At 38.6% G+C, this 17006-nt stretch overlaps 1 protein-coding gene across 1 annotated transcript in view; it reads left to right on the top strand.

The window, feature by feature from the left end:
* Positions 1-2407: 2407 nt before the first annotated feature.
* FYB1 (FYN binding protein 1) overlaps positions 2408-17006 on the top strand; it is a 70555-nt gene continuing 55956 nt past the window's right edge. Inside the window, exon 1 of the mRNA XM_074953918.1 lies at positions 2408-3575. Within this exon, the coding sequence (XP_074810019.1) occupies positions 2435-3575 (1141 nt within the window). The 5' untranslated portion in view covers positions 2408-2434. The remainder of the gene's footprint in view (positions 3576-17006) is intronic.

Raw genomic sequence — 17006 nt, 5'->3', positions numbered from 1 at the left:
TCTGAATACAGAATACTGAGCTAGATGGACCATTGGTCTGACCCAGTATAGCCATTCTTACGTTCTTATCTTCGATTTACAAGGAGTTTATTTGCAGCAATTCATCTCGGCCTCAGTTTGGTAGGATTTGGAATTTTTTTTCCATATGGTTTGTCTTTTTAATAAAAGATGCTCCAGAAATGTTATTTCATCAAGATCTCAGATTTAAACAGAAAAAGCTTTTTTATTAGCAGCCAGATTTCCAACACCTGTTGGAAAGAGCTATGGTAAGATTCTGTGACCGGCTCGTATCTGTGAGCTTCACGTTACTATCATTTAACACGGTATGATTATAGGGATCAATTTAAATGACCACGTGTGAATTGACCAAACTACTAAGCAGTGGATGGAAGGAATATGTTCCTGAAGCATTCAAACACACTGAAGGGGAGGTTTTGAACATCTCTGATTGCTAGGATTCTATTGCAAAGTTTTTAAAATATGTGTATTGTGACATAAATAGGGCAATATTAAAAAGTGTAGTGAGGACAGAGACCTGGGAGCTAGAACTCCTGGGTTCTATTTGTGGCTCTGATATTAATTTCTCTTTCCATTGAGCAAATCAGTGCTCGTTGAAGCTTTTAGTCTGGTAACTACACGCATGTTCATAGTAGTTTAGTTTAAACCAGATAGTATCTCTAGGGAATGTGAACTTCCTCCCTTTCCTGCATAAGCAAGAGAGCTGGACAGAGATAACAATGGGGTGCTTTAAGGCTGAAGTTTGTCTATCTATATTCTTAAACAACACCCACATTAGTTCACTTTCTGTATTATTTAAGTGACTGCACAGTACAGTATATAAACTGTGTGGAATGACTAAATGTCTGATGCCATTAAAAGGATGGGGGAGAAATGCAGAAAAACTAAATCCAGAAATACCTAGCTAGAATGATTCATAAACAGTTCATCTAATTCATTGCAATAACATGGTAGGCAAAAGCAGTGGATAACCCTGATTCAGTGTGTGTTGTGCATGTAGGTTAATTTATTATCAAAATTAAACATAACTAGCACAGTGTGAATCTAAAGAAAACTGTTCTACTGCCCAGCGTTATTGAGGGTGAGAGAACAAACTGCACATAGGTAACTCTTCTATCTCCTTCAAAAATTCTGAGTTTTGTTCAGCCCTTTGCCTCGGTACGGAAGTTATGCTGTATTGTTCTGTGCAGTGATATTCCTTTGTTTGCAGACAACTCACACATCACCCCACATTTTAGAATGGTAAACTCTGCACTTTAACTTTGAGGCTAATAAATGGTGATAACCGAATGCACAGACAAAACAGTTCCCATTTCAAATAGTCTGCACATCTGGTAGCATCTGCCCCCATATTTGCTGTAGCAAGTATGTTTTAGGAGACAGTCTCTCATGAGCCATTCTTTCCAAGGGTATCCTTGAAATAGACTTCTCGGAGACTGAATCTTACCCCCAATGCCAGGATCTGGGGTAGGAGAAGGGGTGTGAGATAAGGCAGTTCACTCATTGCTTCCTCCTTTTCCAGAATTACATAGAACCTTCAGTATAGTATGGCCCATGTGTGTCATGCATTTGTGCTCATTTCACATTTGGGGCTTGATCCTGCAAGGTGCTGAGCAGAGTTGATAAAATATATAAACAAAACCTGGGCTTTTTAACAATCAGAAATCTTCACCAAAACAAAATGTTTTTGGTGTGCATGGGGGTTTGCTTTGCTTTTTCTTTCTATTTTTTTTCAAGAAAGCAGGAGGAAAAAAACCCAGTTTGGTGTGTACAGTATTTCAACCCCTCGCCCCCCCATTTTGTCCCTCGGTTTCCTCCCCACCTCATCCGTCCCCCTTTTTCAGTGGCAAAATAGAAAAGAAAAAATAGAGGAAGGGGAGGGGAGGGGAGAAAAAAGGAGGGGGAAGGAAAACTGAAAAAACAAAATCCCAGAGAGTTCCAGTTAACACAAAATAGTTGGCAAGATAACACTATGTATATTATCTGGGCCCTAAACCAGCTTAATCTGACTGATGAGCCTAATTTTTATTTAGCGATGTTATTTACAGAATTAAGGAGAGGTTTATGTATAATGTGGCACTTCCAGTTTCTGCAAATAAAAAGAAAAGAAGAACAGAGATTACAATAACAGCACAGTAGCTACAGAACCAGTCAGCAAAAAAAAATGTCTGAACTGAAAACTCTGAAAAAATGTTTAACCACGGCAAAGATATAACAAAACACTCAACTTCTTTAGCCATACAGGAAGATATGTCACAATATCTCCCCAACCAATCAGTAGTGCTGCAAGCCTCAGACCAGGAAACCCTTTAAAGTACAGTATATGTGAACATTGCAACTAAGACTTCTCACTTGCTGCTCTTTCTTTTTTTGTTCTTTCTGGCTGTAGAATGGCAAGGCAGATGTGAAGTCCCTCATGGCGAAATTTAACACTGGTAACAACCCATCAGAGGACATTTCGGTTAGCAATCAACCCTTCAAAATCCCAGGACAACCTTCATCTTCAGGACTACAGGCAAGGAAAGCTGCACTTGAGAAATTTACCAGTCCTCCTTCAGGTCCCAATACCTTTCACAAGTCTGCATCTCCTAAACCGTCATTTGGAGTAAAACCTTCTATTGAAGATAAAACAGAAAGGGATCCAAAACCTCCCTATCTGAAACATAACCCTGTGGCACACAAGTTCGGGTCTCCAGTTAATGCAGCTAACAGAGAAGCTGATGGAAAAGCTGGAGTCCCTAAATATCTGGGTCCTAAAGCCACTGAACTGTCAAAAGAAGAACCCAAGCCTATGTTTCCAAAACCTCCTGTAAACAAGTTCCTTAGCTCTACTGCCCAGGAGAATGACATAAAGCCGCCAGGACCTAAGCCGAATTTTAATTCTGCACCACAAGAGAGTGAGCCAAAACCAGCATTCCCGAAACTAGCTGGGGTTAAAGAAAAGTTCATTGCTGCATCACAAGAAAATGACCCCAAGCCTCCTTTCCCTAAACCACCCCTTGGGCAAAAACCTTCTCTAAATCCTGATGTCTCCCACCACGAAGATATTTCCAATAGACATGCTTTTCTGACTAAGGGATCTTCAGGCTCTCTAGGCCCAAGACCAAAAATACATTCATTTAAATTACCAAAGGAAACAGCAGAAAACAGTAGTAATGGAACCGATTCCCCAGGTGGTCATTTTCCTACTGTGACTCTGAAATCTATTGGTAATCGGAGCACCCCAAGCTCTCTTGCTTATGCAGGACAGGTCCCAAAAAATGTTGAAGAAAAGACTGAAGATAATAGATCGGGGGTCGCCAAGAATATTTTCCTCAGTAAAATTAATCAGGAAGATTCTGGTCCAACTCCTCCTAAATTCCTCAAGCCAACTGCCAAGCTTGCTGCAGGAGGACCATTGGGCAGCTTCCGCGAGAGAGAAGAGGGAGACAAGAATTCTACAACTCCCAAGCGCAAAGCATTACCTCCATTATTTAAATTGGGCCAGCCTCCCCAAAAGCCCAGCAGACCCCCAACTGTGGAGCTGGAAAGATTCCGAAAAAATAGTGCAAGAGACAGTGAGTCCTTTTTTTATCTTATTTTATGTATTGATTTACTACTTAATTAATTCAGGGTAAAATTTCCCATGGTGTTCAGGGACAGTGTAAGGCCTGTGCATCACGCCAATCCCACTTAAGCCTTTCGTTTGCAACTGTTGTCCCCTGCACAGGGCAAAACCTACTGAAAGCAAGAGAAAAATAGTTGCAAAATAAAAATCATTTGATTCTTCCAACTATTACCCAGTGGAGAAGGGGCATCTTCTTTAATTTGTGTATTTGTTTCTGAAAATTGCTTAGATGTGGTTATAACTTGAATCAAATATTTCAAGTATTTCTTCTATGAGGCTTTTATTTTCTGTTTGCTTAAAATGAGGCGTTGACATAAAATGTCCTTTTTCACAAAGCAATTTCCTGGTGGAGATGGGTAGCTAAATAGCTACATGTGTTAGATACACTGTGGTTTGTCATTTTAAATGCCCAAACGTTTGTGTGGTTACTTAAGGTCAATGCGTGAATCTGAGAGCACCTTTTTAAAATGTATCTAGAAAGATGGGCCTTAAGCAAAACCTCAGAATGAAGTGTCCTCCAAATTTGGAGCTGTTTGAAATTCAGATCCAGATCTGAATACAGATTTCACAAACAGCTTCTAGGCTAGATCATCTGCTGGTGTAAATCACTGTGTCACTACTGGCTTCAATGGAGCTATGCTGATTTATATCAGCTAAAGATCTGGTTCATTTTTTATGAAGAAGCAAGAACCTCTGAACTTTTTGGCAGTTGTAATCCCAATCTGAATTTCGAGGCTTGTGATCACCTATACATAAATACCGAGACAGCTTTATACAGCGAGCCTCTGCAAACATGCCTCCAGTATGTGTGAGTACCTGCCTGTCACTGTCTATAATACAGAGCTGTGTGCATGCAATCATTGTCTTGTGCAAAATAAGTAATGTTGGCCCTGGTTGTGCAAGGAGCTCTGCATGGATAGACCCCTTCCCTCTCACTGGTGCAGTTGCAGCACCTGGGCAGGTGCATATAAATTGCTCTTTTTCAGATACAATTTTGCACACCAAAACAGGTGTGCCTGCCATTGCTGCAGGTTGGATTTTCTGAGACTCTGGAAAATGTGTCACCCACTAAGGCCAAACATTCAAAATATGTGTACCTAAAAGTTAGGCTCCTAAATCCATATAAGCAGAAGTTGTCAGATTTTCAAATGTATTGAACACCCTTAGTTTCCATGGAAGTCACCCAGGTTTGAAACTGTTGGTTTAAGGTATCTTTCTATATAGTGACTGCAAGCACTTTCTCTGAACTAATCCCGTGCATCTCAGTGTTGTCAACTCTCACAATTTATTGCAAATCTTGCAATAATTGATGTTTCTCTTAAAGCCTGAGCTCCGGGAGTCAAGTGATTAGTCAAGAATCTCAGCTTTCATTTTTAAAAAAGAAAGTTTCTCTCCCTCCTGGTTTAAGAGAAGAGCTGCAAAACTTGACACAAGTGTACTCTGAGGGCTTAGGAAGATAGATAAAAAACACCAAATTTATTATTATTTTTTAAAATATGACATTTTAATTCAATCTCATGATCTTTCTGGGCTTGTTTTATGAATTTTGAATGCTTGTTGTTAGTAATACTGGCACAGTGAGCTTTCGGGTTATGTCACACAGATTAATAATTACAATAATACTTTGAATTTCTCTAGCATTCTTTGGCTGAAGACTTCAACTCATTTCACAAACAGGTAAAGCTCTGTGTGAGGTGGTTAAGCTGTATGAGTGTAAGTCACTTTTTACACTAATGGTTTGCACTGGTGCAGCTACATCAATGTAATTATGATGGTGCAAAAAGGCCCATTGTAGACATGGGTCTACAAGCCCCATTGCCTTTGTTACTTTCATATTTAGAACACTGCATTGCATGCTTTTTTTTGGTATTTGTTTTTGCATACTGCTGAATGGACATAAACAAAATGTTATGCCCAGATGAAGACTCCATAGAGAAAAGAGTTCAGAGTGGTGAGGTGAGTCCATTGATGATAAAAGCCATGTTATGAACACGGAGTATGGGTGCAACATTATATTCAGCTAATTCCTTCAGTGCTGAGTTCGTGCTGAAGCTTGGCTAATTAAAGTGCACAGTCTTATCAGTCACTACATTCTGGTTTTCCTGTGTAACTGTATTTTTTAAGTGTTTTCATTAATTCATTGCATGGGCCAAATCTTCATCTATGTGACAGTGTAGAGAACACTGTTTAAGTTAGTGACACTATAAATTGTGAAACGCACTCAGAGAGATCAATCAAAAACAACAGCAGAATTACTAACCAGTGTTAAAAAAAATTAGGAATCAGTCCCCAAAAAGATCAAGGGATTTTAAAAGAATGATAAATATGAGGTTCTTCATATTTGTCTCTGTTTTCTGAGCTGTCAGGGTGCTCTCAGGTCATGTTTTCAAGCTTTCCTCTGCAACCACAGGGGCTAGAAATCTAATTTTTAATAAATGATTTGGGTTTTGATCCTGCACTTGGCTCCACGTGGGTGCAAAGGTTCAGCCATGCATACCAGCTTGCATGATCAGGGACTTCATTTGTAGACTCTTTGGTGAAGAGTCCATGTGATCGTACTAGTGCTGTCAAGTGCCTCAAATATGCTGTAATAATAATAGTAATAAAACTAGGTCAAAGCAAAATTACTAGCTTCCAATAGGTACCACTAATATCCTTGTAGGTTGCTCAACATACCTGGTACTTGAGGATGGATGGGTGAGTTCTTAGGTAGCTTAAATTAAAATAACTCCTGGAAAAATTAGTTTTCAAGTAAACAGATCATTCATGGCTGTTGGACTTCCTGAGATAGTAGCTTTGCAACAGTGTCATCATTTTTACTTTCTGCATCCCATTGGCACCTTTTTGCTCTGGGATTTACTTCTGTGATTCTGGGTGCTGAGTAGGCAGAGAACGAGCAAACTTGCTGGCAAACCACTGTGGTATTATCCACTAATGCCATTCCCACTTAGAGTGAAATACCGCGCAGTCTATTATCAGTTCAGTCCTAAATCATAGGCACTCTATTGGCTTTCCATATTCAGATGATAATAATAATAACAACAATAATTATTAGTGAGTACCCAAAAGTGTGTGAGGACTTCACAAAAACAAGTAAAAACACGGTCCTTTCCCCCAAACAATTGACAGCCTAAGTCTTCAACCCTGCAACTGATTGCACAGAGGAAGTCCTGCACCTGTGGCTTCATGTGGGTAGAGATGTTCACCCATGTGAAATCAGTTGCAGGATAAGATCCTAAATACCTCAAAGACCTTCCTTTTCTCTACCCTGTGAATGAAGAGCATTTGTGCTTTTGAACATTAGTTGCAGAACTGAAAGGCAATGAGTATGAATCAGTTAGGAGGGAGGGCATTTAGGGTACCTCTCCTATTTCTCCTTTTAATTTAAAGAAAAATTACTTCACAGAGATGACGCTTTCTGAAGCAAATTACCTGAGAAGAAAAGAAGGATAAAGGAAATGTTACAAAAGTTGTTGTAATCACTGTATTTAACTGCAGGTGGGAATAAATAACTAAAAAGCAGCAATAATCATAATCGTGAATATTTTTGTTATAGGCCCAGTCAATATTGAGACCTCATTGTGCTAGGTACTGTACAAACACATAGTAAGAGACAGTCCCTGCCCTGAAGAACTTACGGTCTAAGGGTATGTCTACACATCAACTGGGAAGTGAGATTCCCAGCTCGGGTTGACAGACGTGTTAGCTCTGCTTGAGCTAACATACTGAAAATAGCAGTATGGCTGTGGCAGCTCAGGCTAGTTGCCCAAGAACAATCCCCCCTGATTCCCTGGGTGCATAGTCGGGGGGCTAGCACATGCTGTCACCCATGCTGTCATGGCCACACTGTTTTTTTAACATGAGAGCTTTAGCAGTGCTAGCTTGTGTACATCTACCCTAGCTCAGAATTACACCCCTCAGCTACTGTGTGGACAAACCCTAAATGGATACAACAGCCAAAGAGTGGAAGGGGGAGGGGAGGAAGGCACAGAGAGGTGCCCAAAATCACAGATTGGCAGATTAAATAATTAACAATCAAATAAGATAATCAAATAATATGACACTATCTTAACTGTCTGATGCACAATATATTGGAGCAAAGGGAATGCAGTTCTGATTCGAGTTCAAAACAAAACAGTGACTTGCAAATTTGTACGTTTTTTTTATTTTAGTTTATTTAAAATAGCTCACTATTAAAATAGCAACTTTGTTTAAAAAAATAGAACATACTAGAGTTGGTCAAAAGTCTTAAAATCTGATTTGTGAATATTTTTATACATAAAAGCATCAAGTTAGGTGCCCTGTTCTTCTTCAAGTAATTCATTATTTATGAGTATTCAGATAATGATCAGGTAATCATAAAAATGTGAATCAATTTCACAAACTGAATTCAATGGAACTATGCAATGGAATAAACTTACTCATGTGCATGTATGTTTGCAGGATCAGGACCTAAGGGATTACTACCTGGGGGTTTTGTTTGCTTGATTCGTAGGTTTTGGTTTTTGTTACCTCACTGCTAGAAAGGGAAAATATATATATATATATATAATAGCACAGGTATAAATAGAACAAAAATATATGGTAAGAAAAGAAGTTTCACTTGAGACAGAAATATCAGTTTCTAAAACAATTGAAGCTAAAAAAAAAAAAAAAGCAAAAACTCCAACAGGCATTTTATCAGAGACCATAGTTTTGTTTTTAGTATCTAATGGAAGAGACCACATCTGTCATACAACATGCCACAAAGTCTTGGCTGAAAGAGTTCTCAGACCAACAGTGCTGTAGCAACAAGTGTCACAGACTGCCTCAATCTTGGTTACCTCGTCATTTCAGATAGATAAAATATCCTGCCATACATTTAAAAATATTCATGAAGTATACATGACTGATTGGGCCAGTTGACATTGGCAGGGATTTGACCTAAGTGATCTGAAGGTCTTTTCCATCTCTAGATTCCATGATTTTATGTTAATCGTCATCATTATTATCATTATTATCATTTATTATTTATTATCCATAAATTTAAAGTGTGGAAGTGAAAAATAAGATTTGAGCTGAAATTTTTGCCTCACAGATGTACTAATAAATCTAATATTTGTCCACATGACTATGTATATACTGCTGTTACTTCAGTCAGCTGAGTTACTTTTGATTTACAGTGGTTTAACTGAGAGAAGAATTTGTCCCTTTGTTATTATGTGTAACTTCTAGTGGAAAGCAAGTTGTCGGTTATGTTAGTGAATGAAAGAGCCCAAAGGCTTCTGCTTCCAGATGTGTATTGGGCTATAGCATTTTATATCTCTAAGGACCAGGAGAATCAGATTTTAAAGCTCCTGGCAAAATATGACTCATTTCAAAGCCATGTTATAAAATTACCATGAAAACCATCATAATGTAAAGTGTGTGATGGGATACAGTGTATCTGGTGCAATGGAAAGCTGTAGTCCCTTAAGCAATTAGAATAGAAAGGGGTGGACTTTTTCCCACATGCTATGCCATTACTTAGTTACTTTCTGAGAAAATCAGTCCATATAAAGTTTTCAGTATAACCTGCAGGGAGGAGGAGATTGGTCATCTAGACGTGCCTGAAATCATCAAACCAGAAGTTTATGATTGCTTGGGTTGGAATTTGGGTCACAAACTCATAACTTTTTAGTTCCAAACCTCTCTAACCATGATTATATTGCCACATAAAAGCACGACAATGGTAATGTACCTGGTTGTTAAAATAGAAATATTAAAGTGATGAGGCCTGTGCTCTCGGGATAAATTTGGTGAAGAATGAAATCCTCGAAGAACTGGTTAGGGGCATCTCTGATATCAGAACTATGGTGGTCACAGAGGTACATTTAGATTCATTCATGATAGAGGAAGCAAGAAGAAATTACTTTACAGAAAAGATAAATAAATAAATATGTGCAATAGACTACCAATTTTTGCAATAGAAGAAAAGTTGTGAACCTATTCAAGAGAGAGCTGGGCCAATAATTTTAGCAGTTCTGAGCCAGATTCACAGCTGATGTAAATTGTTGTTAGCTCTGTTGAATTCAGTGGAGCTATACTAACTGACACCATCTGAGGGTCTGGTCCCAAATTGTTGTTTGACAGCACCGGATCAATATAATGTCTGTTTCAAGGTTTGTTAGAGATAGTGTTGACTTCTTCCACAATTGCAGCATAAGTGCTCCGGGCAACTTTCATAAGCCAAATGTTTGTGTTGCGGACCAACTGAACAACTCCTCTTCTCCAAATCCTTTCTGCTTTTTGTTAATCCCAGAGTAGGAACTCAATTCACGGTGATGATAGATCACATAGTTAAGAGAGCAGCCATATGCTTTCAGTCTGAGAGATTTTTTTTATTTTAGATTAAGGAAGAAAGTCTCCATGCGGGAGGACAGAGTGTATCTTCGCTTAATATTACTGATGAAATCCTGGCCCCCTGAAGTAAACAGGAGGTTTGCCGTGGACTTCATGGGGCACCAGATTTTACCCTGTGTATCCGCTCTGTCTGACTGCTGCCTTTTCAACCAAGGTGTTTAAAGATTCATGGCCAGCCAGCTCTTCCACTTGTGTAAACTGGCAAAACTCCACTGAAATCAGGAGTGTGACTCCAATTTATACCAGCTAAGGATCGGTCCTGCAGTGCAGTAGTAAGCAAAATCATTACAGCTTTGAGATAAAAACAACCCAATTAGACAAGGAGATTAGAAAGACAGACAGGAGACTGATATATTTTTAAAACAAGTAAATCTACTTAACTGCACAGAAAGAATATCTACTGGAAGAAAGTAAATTCCAGTATTTCCCATCAGAAAGTTGTGTAAGATACTGTATGCCACTGCTGTAAATATTTAAGAGGAAGCAAAATACCACAAAGATTGCTACAATGCAAAAATGTTGCAAATCTGTATTTATGCACATGCACTCTACCAATTACTTCCTTTGCTGTGTGCTCAGCAATATTTTTGGGGGGGAAATGTTTTTTTAAGATGAGAGAGAAAAATTATCCATAAAAATATACTGAAGGGAGGGCAGTCCTCAACTGGTGTGAATTGTAACTCCATCAATTGGCAATTCCCACCAGCTGAGGATCTTCTCAGGAATATCTCCACATTCTTATTCCTCCTTTACTATCAAATATAGGGACGCCCTTTCCCTTCCATACGAGCTGGTCATTGAGAAACAAAGCTCAAGATATGGGTTATAAAAATAAGTCCTAAATTATTACAACATTATTGAGATATGAGGTTACAATTTATGTGTAGGTTTTAGGGGGGCTCAGTCCTGAAGTCCTGGTTACAGAAACTTACATTAAATCAATTTGAATTTTTCCTGAGTTAGGACTTCAGGATTAGACCCAATATAAATAATGTAAATATAGCTGTCAATGCTGTTCAGCAGAGCTGAACAAATATTATAAAATAAAAATACTACAAGTACCTATTTGAATTTCTAAATGAATTCACTTCACCTGTGTTTGTTTCAGTTGTGTTAGTGCCTCTTTGATGTTTGTTTTCTATTAATGTTATAGCAAATTAAAGTTAAGCACATGCTTAAGTATTTTGCTGAGTAGGGATGGACTTGTGTGATGGAGTTTTGCATGAGATTTGCTGAATCAGCCCATATGTATACTAACAAATGGAGACTGTGCTGACTATGAGGAGATCACCACAGGCAGCGGGGTTGGGATTGGATTACATTTACATTAGGTTTCAGAGTGGTAGCCGTGTTAATCCTTTCATCAAAAAGAACGAGGAGTACTGGTGGCACCTTAGAGACTAACACATTTATTAGGGCATAAGCTTTCGTGGGCTAAAACCCACTTCATCGGATGCATGCAGTGGAAAATACAGTAGGAAGATATATATGTACAGAGAACATGAAAAAATGGGTGTTGCCATCCCACCTTAATTGATGAGTCTCGTCAGAGTTGGGATGGCAACACCCATTTTTTCATGTTCTCCGTGTATATAAATCTTCCTACTGTATTTTCCACTGCATGCATCCGATGAAGTGGGTTTTAGCCCACGAAAGCTTATGCCCTAATAAATTTGTTAGTCTCTAAGGTGCCACAAGTACTCCTCATTCTATTTACATTAGGGTCAGTATTGAAAACACTAGTCAGAAAGGGGAAGTAACAATGAAATTATAAGAACCATATGATTTAATTCTGAAAGGTCAGTAAGGATTCACAAAAGGGAGATAAGAGGACACTGTATTAGAGAGAAAACTACAGTAAAACCAAGGGCTTACCAAAAAAGATGTTTTTTCTTTCGGTTTTAAAACTGTACTTATTATTTCCTGGGATCTTTTGGCCTGGGCCCATGGGAAATAATGCTCATCACACAGCTACCCAAGTTCTGTTCAAAATCTAACTTGCCACCAGTGTCATAGACTACATCATTATTGGTGCCCTTCCACAAGAAAATAATATGAACGCCATTAATATTGACACAATTTCAAGCCAGTTGATAGACCCTGAGAAGAATGCTGTGCATTTGTCAGATGTGCTCAGTTTTTAAATTCTAAGTACATCTTTTTCTGAAAATCTATTTATAGATTATAAATAGTTATAGTTATAACCAGTTATAGCAATAGCCTGTGATGTGAAACCCAAAACCTCACATCAGACCCTATGCCTATGACAGCAATATTTCTTCTTTCTCCAGCAATGGAAAAATACCACAGAAACAAAACTTTGCTTAAGCAAGACTTTGGTTATTAATACAATGATACCAATATATGTCTTGCACTGTAATGACCTACTTTTCAGTTGACTTCAAACATGCCTCTAATTCTGTGTTCACAAATGTTGGGCCTGCACTCTTCGTGCATACAAACACACACAAAATTGTGAAAAGTTAGCATACAATGGCTAATATTATCTCAGGCCCCAAAGGAGTGCACAACCTCAATATAGAGCCAATACCTAGAAGAGATTCAACTTATTCATATAGACAAGGCATCCATGTTTTCACTGTAATGAATAAAACTTTTTCTTACTGTTTATTATATTAGATAATCCATTTTGGCCCCAATTCAAGTTAATGTGACTACACTTAAAGTTTGACATTTGCTGAAGCACCTTGCACAACTGGGGCCTATATTTCTATACACTTTATACTTTTAAAATAATGTCTAATAAACAATTCAATGTATTGCATACATAAAAACCTACACAAGATGTACAAAATTCATATATGAAATTACTATATAACACTAGGGACAGAATGTTCATATTTAAATGCCTAAATTTAGGAGAATTCCAGTGAAAGACAGCCATACAGCAAGTGAGAAATTATTGCTACTTAGGAAGCATCATTACAGAAAATGGAAGATCAGACACCAAAGTCAGCAGCAGAATAGCAAGAGCAAAGAGACGTTCTGGAAGAATAAACATCCGATGACAGGAGACATAAGTCTGAAAACTAAATTCTGACTCTTAAAAACTTACATTTGGCCTGTGTTAAATTACAGTGGTGCAAAACGGACATTCAAACAATTCATAATAAAGAAATAACAATCCTTCAAAATATGGTGGTATAGAAGAATTCTGAAAATATCATGGACAGACTGCGTACCCAATTAAAAAGTATTGGAGACGATTGGAACTCAACAAATGCTAGTCCTAGATCTTATGAAAAGAAAGATTCAATTTGCAAGGCACATTTTAACAGGTTCAGTGGGCAATCATGCATATTTACAGGCACTGGTAGGAAAAGTTGATGGCTGAAGAACATGAAGCCAAAAAAAGAGGATCTCAGCTGGGCATTGAGTAGATGAAAAGGGCTATTCCTCCGAAAAGAGATTAGCAGTGGATCATACAGAATGGGCTGCCTAGGTTGCAAATCTCCAGTAATGGAGATGCCACATAAAAAGTAGAAAGTTAAGTACCTAAATACGTGATTTTTTTAGAGCTGCTGAGCACTTGCAGCTCCTTTTGGGTTCAGGTTAATTTTGAATTCTTTCTTGGAAATTTTTCCAAAAAGAAAAATGTCCTTTCTACTTGAACAGCCTCTGGTATGGTGTGGGTCTGATTCCTGTGCATCTATCTGGTTGTTTACCTATTTATTTCTCTCTGTGCTTTTATGGCCTGACTCACTCTATTTCCTGAGCACCCCCGAGTATTTAACAATACAAATAATCACATCTCCTTTTCTTTTCTCTGTTGGAAAACCAGCTTGATTAGTTTATGGCTTTTGTTAATTTTGGTTGGGGGGGTGGCTGTATCAGAGTGAATGAGTGGCTTTTTGAGTGTGCAGGTGTCCGCATGCATGTGTGAAGAACTTGTTGAAGGAAAACTAAATTGAAGAAATGAGTTTTGCATTTAGTTCTAAAAGTAATAAAGTCCATGGTGATTCCTGTCTCTTGCAAGAGTTTGTTTCACAGCATATATCCATTTCCTGTGAAAGCTCTGTCTCCCACAGTCACAAGCCTCCCCAATGATTGATCAATCCATTGTTCCAGTGAAATAATCCTTAATCCAAATACAATATGCAGTCATGCACAAGGGGGAGATGTGATCTTTCAGGTATTTCCAAGCAATCCCATGGAGGTCTTTAAATATCAGGACAGAGACCTTGCACTGGACTCAGAATTCACTGGGGAGCCAGTGCAGGGAGTAGAGCACTCAGATGATAGATTCACAGTGATCCGTACTGCTGAACGGACAGATTGCTGCATTTTGTAAAAGTTGAAGCATTTTCAGGGTGTCTAGTTTCATTCTTAGACATGAACTGCAGTGACTAAACCTGGAGATCATGAATGCCTCAGCGTGGCCTACTCTGTGTTAAATAAGTTAAGGTGCAAACCTCTGGCGAGTTGCAAATGTAAGTGAAAGTGTTTTGCTGTCATAACTATTTGGCCATCCAATAGCATCAAGGACTGAAAAAGGACCCAAAGGCAGCTGAGCAACTCAGCAATTTGAGGGCAGATGTCCTTCATAGAGAAGGCAATTGCTTCACATATATCGCTTAGTACCAGCACCATCTCAGTCTTACCTGGGTTTAGCTTAGGCCTGCTTATGTTCCCGCTGGTCTGATGTCAGCTAAGCAATGAGAAGCCAGGAAAGCAGGTTGACAAAATGGTTTACATTTATAAAGCTGGGAGTAGTCTGCGTACTTCTGGCACTTCAGCCTGTGTTGTCTCGCCAGCTCTCTCAGTCACAGATGTTGAATAATGTGGGGGAGAGGATCGGGCCTCGTGGGACTGCGCTGGTGCGGTCTCTAGAGGTGGAGGAACAATTTCTCATAAGGACTCTCAGTGGTCAGTCTCAGAGGAAGGAACTGAGCCATTTCAGGGCATTTCTGTTCATCCCTGCAGCAGGAGTATTGCTGATCAGTGGTATCAAATGCCACAGAGAGGTTCTGCAGGAGTGGTCTGGAAGTACATCTCTTGTCTATGGTCATGAGGAGGTCTTCCGCCAGGGCAAGAAATGCTGACTTTGTGCCATTCTCTGTCCTGAAGCCTGACTCAGGGGGTCCGTTACACTGGCCACTCACAGATGGTGGCAGAGACTGATTTTTGCAAACTGCTCAACTGTCAAATTCAGACAGTAGTTTGCAAGGTCTCTAGCGTCGAGCGACGGTTGCTTTAGTACTGGTTGTCCTACTGTATGTTTTAGGGTGGGCGATAGATTACCATTCTCAGTCTTTATTAGTAGGGGGCCCAGATACTCTCTTACCCTCCTGGACGGGCCAGGTCAGAGCCGCAGGGGTAGCCCTGACTGCTATCCATGATTTCTTCTGAGAGTCTCCAAATATTCAGTGTTACTATTATTATTTCTTATTTACACTGGGCCATAGGTATGCCCACAGTTAGCCAAACAAATAATGCTCATTATTTTATTTGTATTGACTGTCCATCTCAAGGGCATAAAATACAAAAACTCCAGTAAAAAATTACCACAGAAAAAGCAGTTCCAAATTTAAAATAAAAGCTCAGTGCATACATTCTTCTGGCATACTCTGGGGAATATACATTTACCTGGAAATAATAAACAGAAGATCAACTGGGTATAGTTTCTGTCCTCAGTTATGCAGACCAGACTCCCATGGGGTTACCTTACAGGGGCCTGATTTTCAAAATGTGCTAAGAACCCACATTCGGAGAATCAGGACCCTTTAAGGTATTGCACGTTGGGCACCGAAAAATTTCAACATGAAAAATCATTAGTCATTTTTGAAATCCCTGGCCTTAATTACTAAATAAATGTAACAGCAGCCACAATAAAATTAAAAAAGAAAAGCTTCAGTCATTTTATGGTAAAGATAATAAGGAATTTAGCAGACAAATATACTTATGCCAAACTTCCTATTAATGATTTGGAAAAATATTTTATTCTACAATATTATTTTTGTAAGTTGAAAATTTGTGACTATTTCTAGTTTTTGACCAAACGTACATACTGTAAAGTGATACTTTTTGGAACAATGATGCATCTTGTGTGCTACTCTTGAATGGAAAATATGCAAAAAAGCACCATTTGAATGCAAAGCGTGGGACTGCTTGTCTGAGTAAAGCTTTGCGTAGCTCTCCAATGGATATAACCTTATAATTAATTTTTAATTAAAATACCACTTGTCTTCTATCAACTGTTGTTACTATTACGTGCCATATAAAAAGATCTGAATGTTTTTAAAATTGAATGATCGGTGTTTCATCCAAAGTGCCTCCAATTTGCTGATTTGGGAAACAGAGGAGACACCAAATTGTTGTGTTTAGATTAATTTGTGCCCTTTCTAATAAATCTCCCCTGCTGCCCTCCCCCATACACCCCTTTTCCTTTCCCTGCCCTTTCTGAACTGAATCAACAGTTTATTAATGATTTATTTTAAATTATCCGCATCTTATTAGAACATACATATTCTATGTCTGAATAATTTAAATTAGGATTTTTTTTGTTGGCAAAAACTATAGAAATAAACTCTTCTAGCATGAAAATTAATTGGCTAATATCTGTAAATACTTCAATATCAGTTATTAAGGATTTCTTTCAAATAATCAGGAGTTTTGTCTGACAGTTTGGCATTAATTAAATCTCTGGTACCTCCATAAAAGGGGCCAGATTTCTGCTCTCAGTTGCATCAATGTAAATTTGAAGCAACTTCACTGACATCAATGAGTGCTGCATATCTTTAACACTTCTTAATATCTGGCCACTTATTTAGATGCCAAAGGGCTCAGTCCTGCAAACACACATTGAATAACTTTATTCACCAGAATAGTCCCATTGAAGTCTGTGGGTTTACTTGGGTTCATAAATTTACGCATGTGCTGAAGATGGTTGGGTTTTGTTTTTATTTTCTTAAGGATCTCAGGCTCTAATTATGGATTTAGGTGCTGAATTTAAACACTTAAGTTTGAGCACATTGCCCTT

This window comes from Natator depressus, chromosome 5 (genome assembly GCF_965152275.1).
Source record: "Natator depressus isolate rNatDep1 chromosome 5, rNatDep2.hap1, whole genome shotgun sequence".
Lineage (NCBI taxonomy): Eukaryota > Metazoa > Chordata > Testudines > Cheloniidae > Natator > Natator depressus.
This window is presented reverse-complemented; position numbering and strand designations above follow the sequence as displayed.